The sequence below is a fragment of the Oncorhynchus gorbuscha genome, linkage group LG02 (assembly GCF_021184085.1).
Source record: "Oncorhynchus gorbuscha isolate QuinsamMale2020 ecotype Even-year linkage group LG02, OgorEven_v1.0, whole genome shotgun sequence".
Lineage (NCBI taxonomy): Eukaryota > Metazoa > Chordata > Actinopteri > Salmoniformes > Salmonidae > Oncorhynchus > Oncorhynchus gorbuscha.
In genome coordinates this window covers 62,645,699-62,662,459 of record NC_060174.1, presented here as the reverse complement: position 1 = coordinate 62,662,459, position 16,761 = coordinate 62,645,699, and the positions used below count along the sequence as shown (strand labels likewise).

General features: G+C 40.3%; 1 protein-coding gene across 1 annotated transcript; it reads right to left on the bottom strand.

The window, feature by feature from the left end:
• Window positions 1-6,012: 6,012 nt before the first annotated feature.
• LOC124006327 (transcriptional activator protein Pur-alpha-like) lies at window positions 6,013-15,366 on the bottom strand. The gene is made up of 2 exons (XM_046316287.1): window positions 15,199-15,366; window positions 6,013-9,147 (listed from the first exon to the last, which is right to left on the bottom strand). The coding sequence occupies exon 2, from the start codon at window positions 9,068-9,070 to the stop codon at window positions 8,213-8,215; it is 858 nt and encodes a 285-aa protein (XP_046172243.1). The 5' UTR covers window positions 9,071-9,147; window positions 15,199-15,366; the 3' UTR covers window positions 6,013-8,212.
• Between the last annotated feature and the right edge of the window lie 1,395 nt (window positions 15,367-16,761).

Genomic DNA, 16,761 nt, shown 5'->3' with positions numbered 1-16,761 from the left:
CCAACGTCAAACCAATTTTGCCACAGTCGCACACCAGCAGGCTGAAGCTAATTGGCAAAAGAGGTTGGTTAGCACTAGCTAGCCTAGTAGACTTAGAGACACAAGATCTGATTAGACTGATTTTAAGTGATCTAGAAGGGTAGTGACTGTAACTCTGCATTCTTTTGGCAGAGTGAATGTACAAAATTCTTGCCACGTGTGAACACACAAACAGCCACATTCAAATGTTTGTCAAAACCCTATTGAAAAAGTGGCAATTGGCAAGACTATTATTGACAAAGGAGACCCAGAAAAAACTAACTAACTGAAAAACATTTTTCATTTCAGTTGGCTAAAATGAGAAGAGATTCTGGACAAGAGTTTTTGGAGAGAATGAGAACTTATCAATGATAAGCACAATTATATTGAAGAAAATATTAATGCAACATATAAAGTGTTGGTCCCATGTTTGATGAGCTCAAATAAAAGATCCCAGAAATGTTCCATATGCACAAAAAGCTCTTTAAAATGTTATGCACAAATTTGTTTACATACCTTTACATTTCTCCTTTGCCAAGATAATCCATCCACCTGACAGATGTGGCATATCAAGAAGCTGATTAAGCTGCATGAACATTACACAGGTGCACCTTGTACTGGGGACAATAAAAGGCCACTCTAAAATGTGCAGTTTTGTCACACAACACAATGCCACAGATGTCTCAAGTTTAGAGGGAGCATGCTGCAGGAATGTCCTCCAGAGTCATTGCCAGAGAATTGAATGTTCATTTCTCTACCAGAAGCCTCCTCCAAAGTCGTTTTAGAGAATTTGGCAGTACATCCATCGGGCCTCACAACCTCAGACCATGTGTATGGCGTTGTGTAGGTGAGCAATTTGCTGATGTCAATGTTGTGAACAGAATGCCCCTTGGTGGCGGTCGGGTTATGGTATGGGCAGGCATAAGCTATGGACAACGAACACAATTGCATTTTATCTATGGCAATTTGAATGCAAAAATACACCGTGATGAGATCCTGAGGCCCATTGTGAGGCCTATTTTGCATTTTGCATCTCTGTATTCTCAGTCATGTGAAATCCATAGATTAGGGCCTAATTTATTTATTTCAATTGACTGATTTCCTCATGAATTGTTACTCAGTAAAATCAAATAAATTGTTGCATGTTTTTGTTCAATATATTATGCAAATTGTAATTCGTAACATGTCAGATGAAATGGGTGATGAATATCCACAAATTAATACATACCATACGAAACGTAACATATCATAGTAAATGGAGTGTATCGGATTTATGTGCAGGTTGAGACCAGGTTGGTTAGATACACTTTTCATAGCCAGGTTCTGTAGCCAAAGTAGTATTCTCCCTCTTTTCCTCCGAGACAACTACTGGGCAAAAACTGGTTGAATCAGCTTTGTTTCCACATCATTTCAACCCCCAAAATACATGTGTTTACGTTGAATCAACGTGGAGTACTGATTGGATTAGCAAAAGTAATAAATTTAAGGGAATTGTTAAAGGGAATTGTGTCATTTTTTTCACCCAACTTTTAACCTATATTCAATGACCTATATTATATTTGTTGATTTCTCGTTGAATCCACGTTAGTTGACAATTCAACCAAATGTAAATCAAAACTAGATGTTGAACTGATGTCTGTGCCCAGTGGTTAGCCATTACTGTTCAAAAGATATGACCCACAATACCGGCGCTATACGTTTTTTTCTTTCCATCGTGCATTAGTGGGCCACATTTTACATACAAAAAGTTTATCGCTGGGCCATTCTAAGACTAGGCTAACTTGCGGTCAATTTGTTAAGGCTACACCTTGTTCAGTCATGTTACCTCATTAGCTAGCTATAGTTAATAATCTGGGGCGCGTTCAGCAGGAAGCGACGTTGTGGAACGTCCAGTTAGAAATGTGCTGTGTAGAACAAACATGCCCATTCTTGTTTTCGCACCTGCGCTCTAGCCAACGTCATATACAGTGCGGGTAGGCTGTGAGGGTAGAATAGTCTACATGATAATATTTGCATTTGTCAAACAGCAGTCAAGCATCAATCATCATGTCACCAGAATAAGACATCATCGATATTTATTTGAAAAGGAACATCGAGCTTCTCTCTTTGCACTTTCACCACCCTGTGTATTCCATCATAACTTGTCATCTGTAGCCTAATAAACTGCATGGTTTCCCCGAGTAACAGTGTGCGGACCACACCATATCATGTTTGACTCTAAGTTTACTTCCATATGATGGTTATTATATCAATATTTGCGAATAAATGCCCGAATGTACAAATGATCTGTTGGCATTTATAAAATTGTACCGAGACTTCCTGTTTCCATCACAGCTGTCATGTCTCTCTCTCTCTTCTCTCGCTCTCTCAATTCAAGGGGCTTTATTGGCATGGGAAACATTAACATTGCCAAAGCAAGTGAGGTAGATAATATACATGGCCAGATAATCCTGGCCATGTTTCAATCCAACATTTTTATGTGAGTAAAGTACATATATATATATATATATTTTTCACTTCGGGCCTGATGGAAAACAGCAAATTTGTCATTAAACTTTCCAAATGTCGACAAAACAAAACAGCTAGACATGGTGGGATATTTTTTGTGATGGTAAAACTAATTATGCGACAAATGGAAGAGGAAGCACTTATGCACAAATATCGATATAATAACCATCATATCGAAGTTAGCTTGGAGTCACGCGATGACGTGTTGTGTGGTCCTCCTGCTACGACTCGGGAAAGCATGCGGTTTATTAGGCAGATGAACCAAATTATGAATTTAACAGGGTGGTGTAAATGCAAGCAACTTGATGAGCTTGATGCACCTTTCCAATAAATATCGAAGGTATTATTCAGGTGACATGATGTTTGATGCTTGGTTGCCGTTTGACAAATTCAATTAATCTATCTGTTTTGTCCATATTAATCTCGTCATGTAAACTATTACCTCACTGTATCTGGAGTTTTTGGCTAAAACGCACGTGCCAATACCAGAGTGGACCCATTTGCTATATGCAATTTTTTGTTGTTGACAAAACCATCAGTAGAGTTGAGAATCCGATGGAAACCCATTTAACGTCTATTTTGTATTCAATACATGGGAATTCAACTGCAAAAGTTATTTTTATGTGCACTACGTCATCACGCACAGACTTATCCTCAACAAGTCAATTTGATGGAAACACATCTCTGGTAGGACAATGCTGATATTTTAGAATATTTGCATGAAAATGTGTCATATTTCTGCTGTTGGGAAGAGAATATGATATGTTATTATAGGAATTATAGTTAATATGTTGGTAAGACAAGGTTATGTATGTTTGTGCACATGGAAGTCAGTGATTTATGTTTACTATAGGTTAATGAGGGAATACAAATGTAATGTGAATTAAATGAAAGGGCATTTAGTTGATGAAAATGACTAAATCATTGATATTTTAGTCAAAATGACTAAGACAAAATCTAAAAAACTGCCAAAATTAACACTGTTCTATAGCTACCAAAATGGCTGCGCTGCATGTTGGCTTAAAAACAGCGCCCCCTGTCAGGCATCTAGGGTTAATACATACCATTTGTTACTACACATCCTCTCACCTTGCGATTGCATTTCGATTGGACCATTTCATTCAGCATTATTTCCGCTCATATGAAAGTTCAATTCCAATTGTTTCCAAAACCGTATTGCAAGCGAGGCATATTTGCGTTAAGACTGAGCGTTTGGGCAGCATTGGTTCATTTCCCTCACCCAGCAAAAAGGGACGTGGAATGACTATTTTTGATACAGTTGAATTTGAGTTATGATAAGGGCAAGGCTTTGCAATTCATCTACAATTTCCATTTGTCCTTATGATATTGTAGGAAATGTAGAGGTAGCCAGATTGGGAGTTGCACCCGGGCAGGGCCATGTGGCTGTCAGTCCGACAGCTTAAACATTAAACATAGAGGCTCTGGCCTGTTGTCTTTTCGAGGTCACTGCTGTACTGAGCATGTCTCCACAAGTCCAGCGTGCTGTCCTGATGGGACACTTCAATGGCCTCCTTGCACTTCTGATACCAATTGCCTCAAAAGAGAGTGAGTCACCAGACACGAGATATGAAGATTGTGGATTGGTTAGATAGACACATGCTGGCCAATAGCACGAGCTGACTAGTGCCAGCACAACATACAACATGTATGACTCTGTAGTATACTGCAGTAGACTTGAATGAATTTGTCATCGTACGAATCATATATATTGCCACTGTAGCAGTGCTGAGTTTGCCCTCCTAAAAGTAGGCCACATGGCCATTTTGGGTCTATGAATAATGAATTTGACTAAACATACTGGGCAGGCAATGTAAATGCATACCTGTACCAGTGGAGGCTGCTGAGGGCAGGACAACTCATAATAATGGCTGGAACGGAGTGAATGGTATCAAACACGTGGAAACTGTGTGTTGGTGTATTTGATACCAGTCCATTAATTTCACTCCAGCCATTACCACAAGCCCATCCTCCCCAATTAAGGTGCCAACAACCTCCTGTGGCCCGTACCTTTCTTTGCATTATATTCCAACGTTCACATTGCCTTTGCATCTTAAATAGCAGGTCTCCTTCTGTTCAAACACCAGCCCGAAAGGAATGTGCTTGACCTTCGAGCTCTGATGTCCATGGGTAGCCAGGGTCAAATGCTAACCTACACAAGAAGTGAAGATCTTGAACAAACCATCTTTAACACTGGGGATTGTAAAAGTGTAATCATAACCTTGTGATGCCCTTTCTTCAGAAGTGGTGTTTTATAATACATAATCATTGCTAGTCCTGAAGCTTCTCATAACTCTTAAAAATATGAAATCAGTAGCATATTTTAGTCTCTCCACTGGCAGTGCAGGTGGTGGTTGCTCTAGTAGTCCAGCAGTGACAAACATCTATAGATTTATGCACTCTTTGGACTTCAAATCGCACATTGATGTCAATGAGAGGTCCGCACACACATTTTATGTTGTATTGCAGATTGTTAGGGCTTTGACATACAGTATTTGCAGTCATCAGGTGGTTACAGTGTGAAGCTGTGAGCTCATGACATGGGAAACATAAGACCCAACGAGCTGCTACTACACAAGGTGGTAGAACGTTGAGCTGTGAGTGTTAGTGTCTAAGCCCTTGTTTGGCAAAACTAAAAAAGACAGAATCCTTCTAGGATCAAACACAAAGTGCATATCAAAAAAGCGCTGCCGACCATATAACCAATTTGGACATAGTAAGTCAATAAATCACAAACATGAAATAGGCGACATGATACGGTATTATCTGATGGAAGAGCTGTAGTGTTTCTGGAGGTTACCAATATCCATAACCCAAATAGACAGCGAGTAGAAAAACCCTGCCCAGTTTGGCAGTCCTACATTGCTATCTTACACGAGAGATTAAAAATGTATTAAAAACTGTATCCAAATTGGTAAAAATGTACATGAAATGATATTCCATGCATCATCACCGAATGAGTTAAACCCATAATCCTCTTTGAAAAAGGGAAGCGACGTAAGAGAGAAGAATAATATAATTTCTACCAAATTGATTGGTCAGACATGCCATCCAGTTAGGAAAGCAATGTGCTACAAACAACCGCTGAAGACAGGAGATAACCACACACCTTCATAAGTATCGTACTGGTACCAAAGCACCATTTTAAAGCAAATCAGGAAACATGGCTGCATGCTACTTCTCCTTTTCACCCAAACTCAACATACATTCTCAGCCCCTACAATCAGCTCAGCCCATCATTTCACTCTTCCCAAGCCAGAGGGAGAGATGATAGAGGCCCATGAGACAGACAACACTATTCCTCATCCATAGCATGTTAGTTAGTGCGAATGTTATGGCGTTGGTTGTGCCCCTCATTGGGCAGAGTTAAGCTTCGCTTTGTTAAGATTGATTTATCCTCCCAGACCATTAAGTGCAGATAAAGGCATGTAAAACCTTGAAAAGAAATAAACATGGAATTCAGCCACATGCTTTCAAATATTAATCATATATTTAATTGATATACATATATTGCCACCATTGGCACATAGGATATTGCACACAGTAATGAAATGTTGCACTGAAAATAAAAAATAAAATATCCTCTGTGAGCAGAAAAAACATTCAAAATTACAAATAATGTGGAATAACATTGAAAAGTTCAAACTAAAAACTAAAACAAAATAAGACATGCTTACTACTCCCCTGTAATTGAGGTCTTTAGCAACTTACAAATTACACATTACTGCCCAAGTCGTAGAACTACACACAGAAAATATCACAAAGGGGGGGCTCCAACAAGCGTTCTGAATCCAGTCCGCAGTGATGTTTCCAATCAGCCACTGCTCTCCGTGACCACCTCACCGGGCTTGAGCCTGTGAAGAGCAGGTTCCTCCGCATCGTCTTCTAGGTGACCACCCCCTTCCATGCTTACATGTAGGCCGATACCTGGGCTGCTTGGGGGCGGGAGAGGTCGGGGGAAGGAAGGTCGCAGGAAACGCTTAGTAATCTGCCCCTTTACTTTAGGGTTCTTAGCGAACCCTTTAGCACCACGAGTTATGCTGTGGCATGGGGGGAGGGGATACATGGGGGGGGGGGGGCAAAAGAAACCAAGTCATGATCCAAAGCACCAGGCCAGCATGTAAGCATGCGGAGTGTGTAAGGCACCGGGTTGTTTATATGTTGAAGAGGACGCACCCATTTGGGTATCAGTAATACCAGTAGCTCCAACCAGGGGGGCTCAAGGACAGTTAGGCCTGCTGCTTTTCACTCCATTCAATCTGCCAAGTGATCTTTTCACGGAATACTAAGGTCAATTTGTCATGGTCTGATTATTGTCCGTTTCTTTGGAAACAACTGACACGGCTTATAAAACTCGATGAGATATCCAGAGTCATACCAGCATTCAAGCTAAAGAGTTGAGCATTGGCAGGGATGAAAACCAGCTTGGAGAGAGGTCCTTGAGCCACTATGTTGGAAAACCAACATTCGGCGTTGTACAGGTAAACATGCAGCAATAACACTCATTGGCACCTTGGCATCCTATTGGTTGACTGATATTTTCTGTTCCTTTTGTGAGTCAAATTCCCCAAACAGAAAACCTCTGTTCCATAAGTGCTGACATTGACGTACATTTCAGAATCACAAAACCATGCTTTACTTTTTCGTCTTCGCACTCAATAGACCATGGAGCCAATGTGGCGGTGCTAGCAGGGTTGAGTGCTCTATATTACAAATGTGCTGTTCTCGAGCACTTGTCATGTCATTTGCTGCATGTTGTCACTGCACTTAATCTAAGACAAGTACCTTTTTTATATATATATATAGAATTTTTTTTTAAACACACCGCATGACAACGAGACACAAAGGTAGTCTATAGTGTACCGATCCGCATGACGACAATTTCAATTTCAAATAGAAGTTACAACAGTAATAATCCTTTTGAAGGGATTCATGTCGAGTTCCATTGACCAGTTCAATGTGTTCCGAGTTTGATGCAATGCATTTGCACAAAAGAGTGACCACTTTCCCCTTGCATGACATTGCCTCTGTACCTTTTTCAGACTGCATGACATCGAAACAAAAGTCCTATGCAGGCCTAGCCCTCATACATGTATGATTTGTGTAAACACATCTCTACTCACAGGGAAAGGGAAATAGGGTGACAAGTACACAATGACAACCCTTTAAAAAGGTTTTTTTTAAAGGGTTTTACATTTTGGTTAAAAAATAAAAACAACTAAAATATCTGATTTGTGCTGAAGTCATTAGCTCACATGAAAAGGACTTTCTATAACTCGGCAATAATTCCGTTTGAAAATTGCAAACACTTTTTATAATAGCTTTAACGTGTACAAAAGTTATTGGTTAATAAGGGAAATAAACACTCAGTTCTTTATCATCTGTCATCAAGTAGGAAACACGGTTCATATATAATGTTATTACTTTGTTTAGCAGCCGCTTACTGTATTAATGGTGGGTAAAAGTGGGTAACATCCAGCGATGGGTGACAACATGTCATAACTGTCAGTTTGTGTAGGTTTCTTTTTTGTGGGTGGTGCTCCCTTGGAGTTAAACAATTACAGTTAAATCTTTAGATCTCTTTCTTTTTACAGTAAAGTTTATTATAATTTCTCTTTTTGTTATTTTGACGACTTTTTTTTTTGTGTGTGCATGTTTTTGCGCTATATCAATCCTCGTCCGCATCATCAGCATGCGTCTCCTCTTGCTGTTGCATCTCACATGCCCTTTTCTCCCGCTGTTTCTCCTGGATCTTCTTCATCTCCTCCGCGTATTTACAGAACGTATTCCCAAACTTGGACCACACTTTGTAGGGCACCGTGATAGAGTTGCGGTATGTTGGCTTCACCTCACTTACCCTCATGAACACTCCGTACTTATTGGAGCCCACGTCGAAGAAAAAGCGTTTGTTGTCCACTGTCAAGGAGGTCCCTTCGGGCAACTCCGCAGGTTCGTCATCTACTCCGTAGTCGTCAATGAGTTTAGCCAAAGCGTCACGAAACTCAATAAGTCCCTGGGCAGGAAGAGCAATCGTCTGGCCTTGCGTGGATCCCAAACCGGGCCCCCGGTTCACGGTCTGTCGAATCCTCAGAAACCGGCCTCTCTGGTTCTCTTTCAGATCCATGTAGTACTTCCGATTCTCCCGAACCAAGAATTCGCTTTTAAGTGCTCGCCTCGGCTCATCCTGTGCGATGTCCGGATTGCTAGGACCTAATTGGGCATAATGTTCGATGAAGTCCCCTAAGTAGTCACGGAACTCTACTGCCACTGACATGGAGAGAGTGAGGCGGCTCTTGTTTCCCCCGGCCCCGACTTCGGCTATCTTCAAGAAGCGGCCTTTTGCGTTCTGCTTCACGTCCAGGTAGAAACGTTTGTTTTGAATGTCAACCCGTTTCGACGCCAGCTCTTGCGTCTCGTGCTGCAGCCCGGAAGCCGAGCCCGCCCCTCCTGTCACTGGGTGCATGGAACCGACGCCCGGGCCCGTGGCTGCTCCTCCCTGCTCACTTCCACTGTCTCTGTCCGCCATGATGCTGCCTGCCTGCCTTCTCCCTCTGTCTACTGCAACCCCACAGTCAGCCAGCCACGCCACCACTCTCGCGAGATCTACACAGAGGGAAATACAAGAAGAATATCTACCTAGACGGCCTCAAAGTGGAAATTCTATATTATCCTTTAGGCCTAAATACAATCGTGGCGCATTAATACAGGAATAGCCTATTTTCATCCAAGGTTTAAATGTTCAGGCTATTCTGTGTAATGCAAGCTTACCACTTCAAAACTGAAATCGAAGTTATTATTTTGACTTATAAAATTGGATGAAGTGCAATCCAGAAGTGCAGTAAAATGTCGTACTGTACTTGAATCGTCTGCGTAAAACATTACCGCGTAAAACCGTATGCGTAAAAATGGCTTACCTTTGCCAATGGAAAAAAACCATTTAGCTCTATTATTCCTCAATAAGGGGTTATTACTAGGTTATGGCACTGTTTGGTATTGTCTGTTATGTTTGCGAATGTGTTGTGTGTATATGCCTGGCTATGTTTTTATGATGAAATGGGAAAATATGGTGTCAAAGCAGTGGGGGAAAAGGGGTGAAATAAAAACTAAGAACTCTGCTTCCCACAAGCCACACATAGAATGCTGACAGTTTATGGTGGCTTCAATCCAGAGGCTCACATTCGAGGCAACATTTTACAGTAGGCTACATGCGTTAGGTTTGCCCGTGCGGCGTGCAAATACCCTGCACCATCTATTATACTTAGCTATTGGGTTTCGCACCAATTATATTTCACGTCTTGTTAGTCTATCCAATGTAGGCCTACTAATTGACCTTCACTGTTACCATCCGAAAGCCTCGACTCGGAAACCTTTGCCGCTTCTCTATTTCAAGTATTGTGAGAGAAACCCCTATTTGGCAACAAAATACAAAAACATTGTCTGCACAGGTCGCTAATGTCCTAAAAGAAAGACCACAAATCCTACCGCTGCTTGGTTTAATAAAACGGTCTGTTGATTTAAGTAACTCGGTTTGGCTTATTTATTTTCCTTTGTATGTACAGTTGTCCTTACCAACCTTTCCTGTTTCGACCTTGGGATGATATGATTCAATTTAAGCCTAGACAGACACGCAGTCATGGTGATAGGGTGAGTCTTTCTTTCATACTCCTGTCTATGTAGTGTACTTAGAGAACCGTTACCATACGTTTCCGTTAGGCCTACCAAATAGAGAGCAGGTCTACCAAATAGAGTATTTGTGAGGCCTACTAGAATATGGGCTACATGTCATGATTGTGCACTTTTGCGATACATACTCGATTCTTAGGCCTAGGTCTACATTGATCTGATGTTTTTTTTTTGGGGGGGGGTAAATTAAAGCCAATTCTCTTGATTGAATATCTCACGAGCTCCAAACTGCACAAATCACTTCGTTCATTTAGTTTATATTTGAATTCAACTTAACATGTCAAATTTACATATTTAAATATGATTTTTTTTAAATGTTGTAATGTCAATTAACGGAAGTACTTAAACTGGTAGACAAAAACTAGATATGTAGGCCTATAGCCTATTAAGGAGCTTATTATTATCCTCGTCGTAAAATTAAATCCATCCGTCCAAATGAACAGCCTTCAGAATTGTGTTTTTCGGATGTTATCAAAATAACGCATCTTATTTACAGGCTAATTGTCTTCTAACTTTTGGGAATTAAAAAATGTGCAATTATATCTAGTCCATCGTTAGCCTATGTAAAATAGCATGTTTTTTTGAACAAAAGTAACAATATGTCGTGTGTAATCGAATAAAAATGTTTAATCCTACATAATTATGTTTGCTGAATAATGTTATTTTCTATTGTATTTCAACTTTAAATGTACGTTCCTTTTTAATGGATGCATCATTGGTGAAAAATAGCTATTGCCATTGTCAGCGTGTAAGGGAAGTGTTAAACTGTGTATTTGTCCCCCCCCCCTCCAAAATGCTATAGTGATTATCGTTGCAATAAAATAAACGTGCATAGAAGAACACGCATACAAATAAGTGTAACTATTATGGGACAAAAACAATTGGAAGGAATTAAATTGATCTAATATGTCGAATATAAGAATATTCAGATGTAATTTAATACGTTCATATATGACAACGCGCATCTTCGTTTGATATGCAGGATGTTGACGTTCACCCGAGGAAGGAGGAAATTGCAAAGATAGTGTCTCATGCGCTGGCTTTATTCCCTCTTTCAGGCCTATGGAACTACCGAAAATCTATCAAGAAATAAACAGATTCAATACTTTTCTAGTCTAACCCACATGCAGGCCATCGAATGATATACATTGATCGTTCAGGAAATGATCATTTTGGCAATACATACCTGAATGCCAGTGGGAACTATAGGCCTGTAGCCTACTCTGACACAATTCATTTGAAAACTGAAACCTGGGTGTCTGAGCACTGTAGGCCTATTGTCAACGAGACAAATATTTTCATTTTAAAAGTGACGTTGACACGAGCGGTAGATGCACCTTAATGTAGCCTATTTGTAATTGTTTAGTTAACACAAATGATTGCAGTTGCTTCGCTGGTCTTGTGTGTCATCACAGTGAAAAGAGTATTATTCCTGAATAGACTTTGCTTTAAAGTGTTTTTCATATGGCTTCATTCAGCCCAAATACATTGGTTATTTTTTTCCACATTGCTGGACAGATTTTGTGTAATTATTAATTTATTTGTGAAAGTGGAAAATAGCCCTATTAAATACATTGTCACCGTTGCTCAAGAAAGGTAAGAGTATATTACGGGACATTTGTTGGACAAAAATGATAGGCCTATCTGAGACACCAAGTTTGAAAACGGTATCATAGCTTACAAATTGTTTACAAATGTGTCAACAAGACTCAAAGGTTTAGTGAAAGGTGATATTGTATACGTTCAATGTTTTAAGAAGTGGACCGAAGGGAAACTTAGAACGAAAAGGAAACGGCCATGATGTTGCTGAAAAACACTGTTGTATTGCTTCAGTCTCATTTGCAACTTAATTAGGACCCAGAAAACGTTCGTAGAGAACTGCTCCTATCTATAGGCAAGTTATATAACAACAATACAATTCCATGGATATATGATCATGTCTAGCTTCTCTCTCCCTCGTCCATCAGTGCAGAGGCCTGATGAGAATTTGGTCACAGAATTGTTTTTGTTGTTGTATATGATTCTATCCTTCGACTAAGTTATCCCACTGCCTCGTTTGGGATTCACACATCAGACTATATTGTGCTAAGGTAAGATGAAAATGTGTAGCTGATTTTTGTACTGAGCCAACAAGAGTTTAAGAACATTCAGGTTTTATTTATTTTCCCCTAAGTTTGTATTTTGTGCATCCTCCTTTGGCATGGCAGCTTTTTCCTCTCTCTCTCTCACACACACACACACACTTCTTGAAACATTAGGTTGGTGTTCTACTTCCACTTGTCATAAGAATGTTCTCATGGGCGAAATTATTTTTCTTAACTTGTCTTCTTCATGAGTCCAAAGATGTTGAACTGTATTGGACAAGAACATTGGTTCAATGGTCCCTTGATATGTTATTATTTGGATTCATGCTTTTGACCATCCCCACAACAGGATGACTTATCTTCATGGGCACATGGGTGAAAGAAGCAGAAAATCACAGGAAACAGATCCACCTCTGAAAATAGAGGAATGTTCTGCCTTTTCTCACTCAGTAGCAAATATTATACTAATGAAGTCTGAAGGCGATATACATGCATGTTTCATGAAGTAAAACATCTCTAAAATGCAGTTTGAAAAGTTTGTCCGACCTTCCCTGGAGTCACATTTGCATTTTCATATGCTGGCATATGTACGTTTTATTTTGTGTGTTCGTTTTGGATCATTTGTCGATATTAGAGAAGGTAATGATCAGTTCATACACATTCTTTGATCTTTTGGCTCATTTGGCCCAGGATGCTTATTCCAAAACACACACGATCAAAAGCAAAGTTTGAATACTCTAGAACAAGCGGTACTCAACTCTGACCCTACGAAGTCCGGAGCCTGCTGGTTTTCTGTTCTACCTGATAGTGAATTGCACCCAGATGGTGAACCAGGTCTTAACCAGTCCCTGATTAGGAGGTGAACAATGGGGGGAAAGCAGTTGAACTGGCTTCAAGGTCCAGAGTTGAGTTTGAGGGCTCTAGAACATGTCCAGTGATCTCATAAAACACTTCAAAATGGTGTCATGTCAGTCAAAGGATTGCCAAAGGATGATGCAGAAAACACTGACTAGGCTACAGGGCTGTGAATCCATGTGACAACATTGTCATTTCTGGAGGTTTCTGTTTGTTGTAGAGGTAACCTAAGCTACACTCTTAAAAGAAAGGGTTCCAAAACGGTTATTCGGCTGTCTCCATATGAGAACCCTTTTTGGTTTCATGTAGAGCCCTCTGTGGAAAGGGTCCTACCTGGAACCAAAAGGGTTCTACTTGGAACCAAAAATGGTTCTTCAAAGGGTTTGAATTGAAGCACTTATTTGTCACCATTCCTTTTGATTCAAACACAACTTTCCATGTTTGCCCATCGAAGAAGTGGTTTGAATGTGACTTTGTAGACCTTACGGTCTTGACATTCAGGAGATAAAGGTGCTCAAAGTTGACCCATTTTGCATATCTCATGCACCATACCATGAGTCATCCATATCTTCATCACTGGAAAAGATAAACAGTTGAGTTTTGATATCATTTAAAATCTTACAAACAGTGCTGTCAAAATATGTAATAATTTGTAGATTTATTTTTTATATGTACATTTTTTACATTTTTAAAGTAAATTATCTAAAAACGTGTAAACGCAGATATTACTCATATTCACATACGTTTTTAGCTTAGATCCTACCTTACATCCTCTGAGGATTTTGTGTTCCCGCCATCTGTTGGGACTCAACAAGCTCTTGAATACATTTCAAATCATAGAAATAGGTCCATTCTATGAATTCTCTCTCTTCAGACCACTGCAATTTAGCTTGTAGGTTACACTATTAAGATGTAAATTGTGTTGAAATGTTTACTTCTAATTACTACCATAAATATTGGCCGCTGGTCCACCCTCGTTGAATGTCAACATAGAATAGACATTACCATTTATTATCTATATTTATATTATTTGAATAGGTTTCCCATGGAGGACTGACGGTATCATTTAAAACAGATATTCCCATTCAGGTCAACATTCTCTGATGTGTGGACCGTCAACCATCTTCGCGGTACCATTTGAAAGTTGACAGTTCAATGTTACCCTTAACGGTGGCGGGCACAACACAAAACCTCAGAATTGTGTAAAATAGGCTCTAAGCTACAACATACGAGTTCTTAGATGGGTCAAATTAACATGAAAGTTCAAATAAAATGCCACATTTTATATTACTTTTTTCCTCGAAATAATAAAGTTATATGACAACCCTGTTTGTAAGCTTTTAAATCATATACATCTCAACTATTTGTATTTTCCAGTGATGAAGACATGGATGCCTCTTCCCACTGGGCACAGTCAAGGTGGGGATCAACGTTGCTTACACGTCATTTCAATGAAATTACGTTGAATTGACGTCTGTGCCCATTGGGATGGGATGGTATGGTGGGGTCAACTTTGAGCACCTTTATCTCTTGAATGTTTTGGCATTCAGGTGACTTTCTGAGCCCTTCTACAGTGTATGGAAAGGGTTTGTTCAAATCAAAAGGGGTGCTGAGAAAAAGTGATTGAATTCAAAACAAAGGGTTCTCCTTTGGGTACAGCCGAATAACCATTTTAGGTGCTAGATATCACCTTCTTTTCTAAGAATGTATGACTCAAACCCGAGGTGCGCTATGTAAATTGTCAGTCTCCATAGGCTTCTGCAGACATGTCTTATACGCTGCTGTCGATTCACTGCAGTGCCGGTTGTCAACATGGCTTGATTGGCAACACTTTCGATATTATCGGAAACCTCGTCCATCATGTTAATAAGGCTGCCGAATGTCCACTGTTGAGGGAAATCGCTTGCAAACCGAGGGCACCGATTAAGTGAGAGGATTGCAGTAATGAACCCAATGACATGTAAATAAACCCGTCGTCCTCTTCCCATCGTCACAGACCTATTAACGTGCAACAAGGACAGGCATATCTTACCCCGCTTAGTCTGCAAGCAGAGCGCCTGAACAGCTTCGGCGTAGTCTCGTAGCAGACAGACACGAACAATTAAAAGGTGAATAACTCCTTGTAGTCCTACTGTCAACACTATACAGTGGTGCTGCCTCACTGATTCGCCGCTTCACAAGATGGAAAGAAACAGCGAGTCGTGGCATGGAGAGGGACGCACGTAGCCTACAAGTTTAACGCCGCACGCTTGTCCTATGATGTCAGCACGCTCAGTTACTGGGTGAACTGCAAGAGGCGTGCGCCTCGCACTGTTTATCTTTAGAAATTGCAGTTTAAGATTTCTCAAACCCGCTAATACTTTCTCGACACATGTCTGAAGAGAACCACAAGCTGGTGTTGCTTCTTATACCAAATCGATCCCTCCACTTCAAAAGGCATTTAGTCCTTAGGTCAGTTTAATCGGAAACAATATACATCGTAATTCATTGAACACACCTTTTTAATTAATTGAACACATTTGTATGAATTGAAAACCTTGTAGGCCTAGATGTGTAATTTGCTCTTCTGGGGTAAAATAAAGGATGGTATCGTTTCCCTGCGCATATCCCAATCACGTAGGCCTAACAATGTAAGTTGGGGGTGAGGTTGTAGGTTCTCTTTAGTTGATCGTAAGATAAAACCTACCTGTTTATCCTGAAAGTCAGAGACATACTCCTTATATTATTTTGTGTGGGGGGCAAGTATCACATTTTCCTAGATGTGTCATATGACAAAGTTAATTAGCCTACACGGGTGGTTTAATGTAAGTCTATTCTGGGTGGTGGTTACATTTAAATGGCAAGGGAAATGTATTTGAATTGGTATATTAAATATATAAGACAACAACTGAAGAGACCACTTCTAAGAGCCTCGTGAAAGTGCAGGTAAATTGCATCTCCGGTTGGACGGGGTGCGGTTTCAGCACCATGGACAGCGCCACCCTGCTCTCCTATCTCGTGCATTCCTTCCATGTGATACTCATGGGCCATTTCTGATGCTCATCTAGCCCTTTCGTTCATTGGCCTATTTGTTGTAGAACCTGTGTCAAACTTTGTCAATGGTGTGTATGAGAGTTTCTGAAGGATGAATGGGGTGACATGAAAGACAGACTTGCCCACTGGGCACAGACATAATTTCAACGTCTATTCTACGTTGGTTCAACGTAATTTCATTGAAATTACATGGAAACAACGTTGATTCAACCAGTGTGTGCCCAGTGGGGAGGCTGGGGAGAAGTTTTCCTTCGATGTTTTTAGTCAACCTCCTGCATGTTTTAGGCTGTGTTGCTAATATCCGTCTGTCTGTTTTTTCTGTCTATATTGAGTATGATGCTAAAACAATGGTCACATTCGAGGCGAGCATTTCAGAATATGACCTCACGTTCCTCACCTGCTCTGGGGAACGTTTGTTGGTCAACAGATGTCGCCCTTCGTGAAAGCATTCAGCTTCATGTCCAGTGGTTTTCTCCGCATTCAAATGAAGCCCAACATAATATTGACCTTTAACTTAGTTGACATATTCACTTCAAACGAGACGAACATTATGTCTCATCTG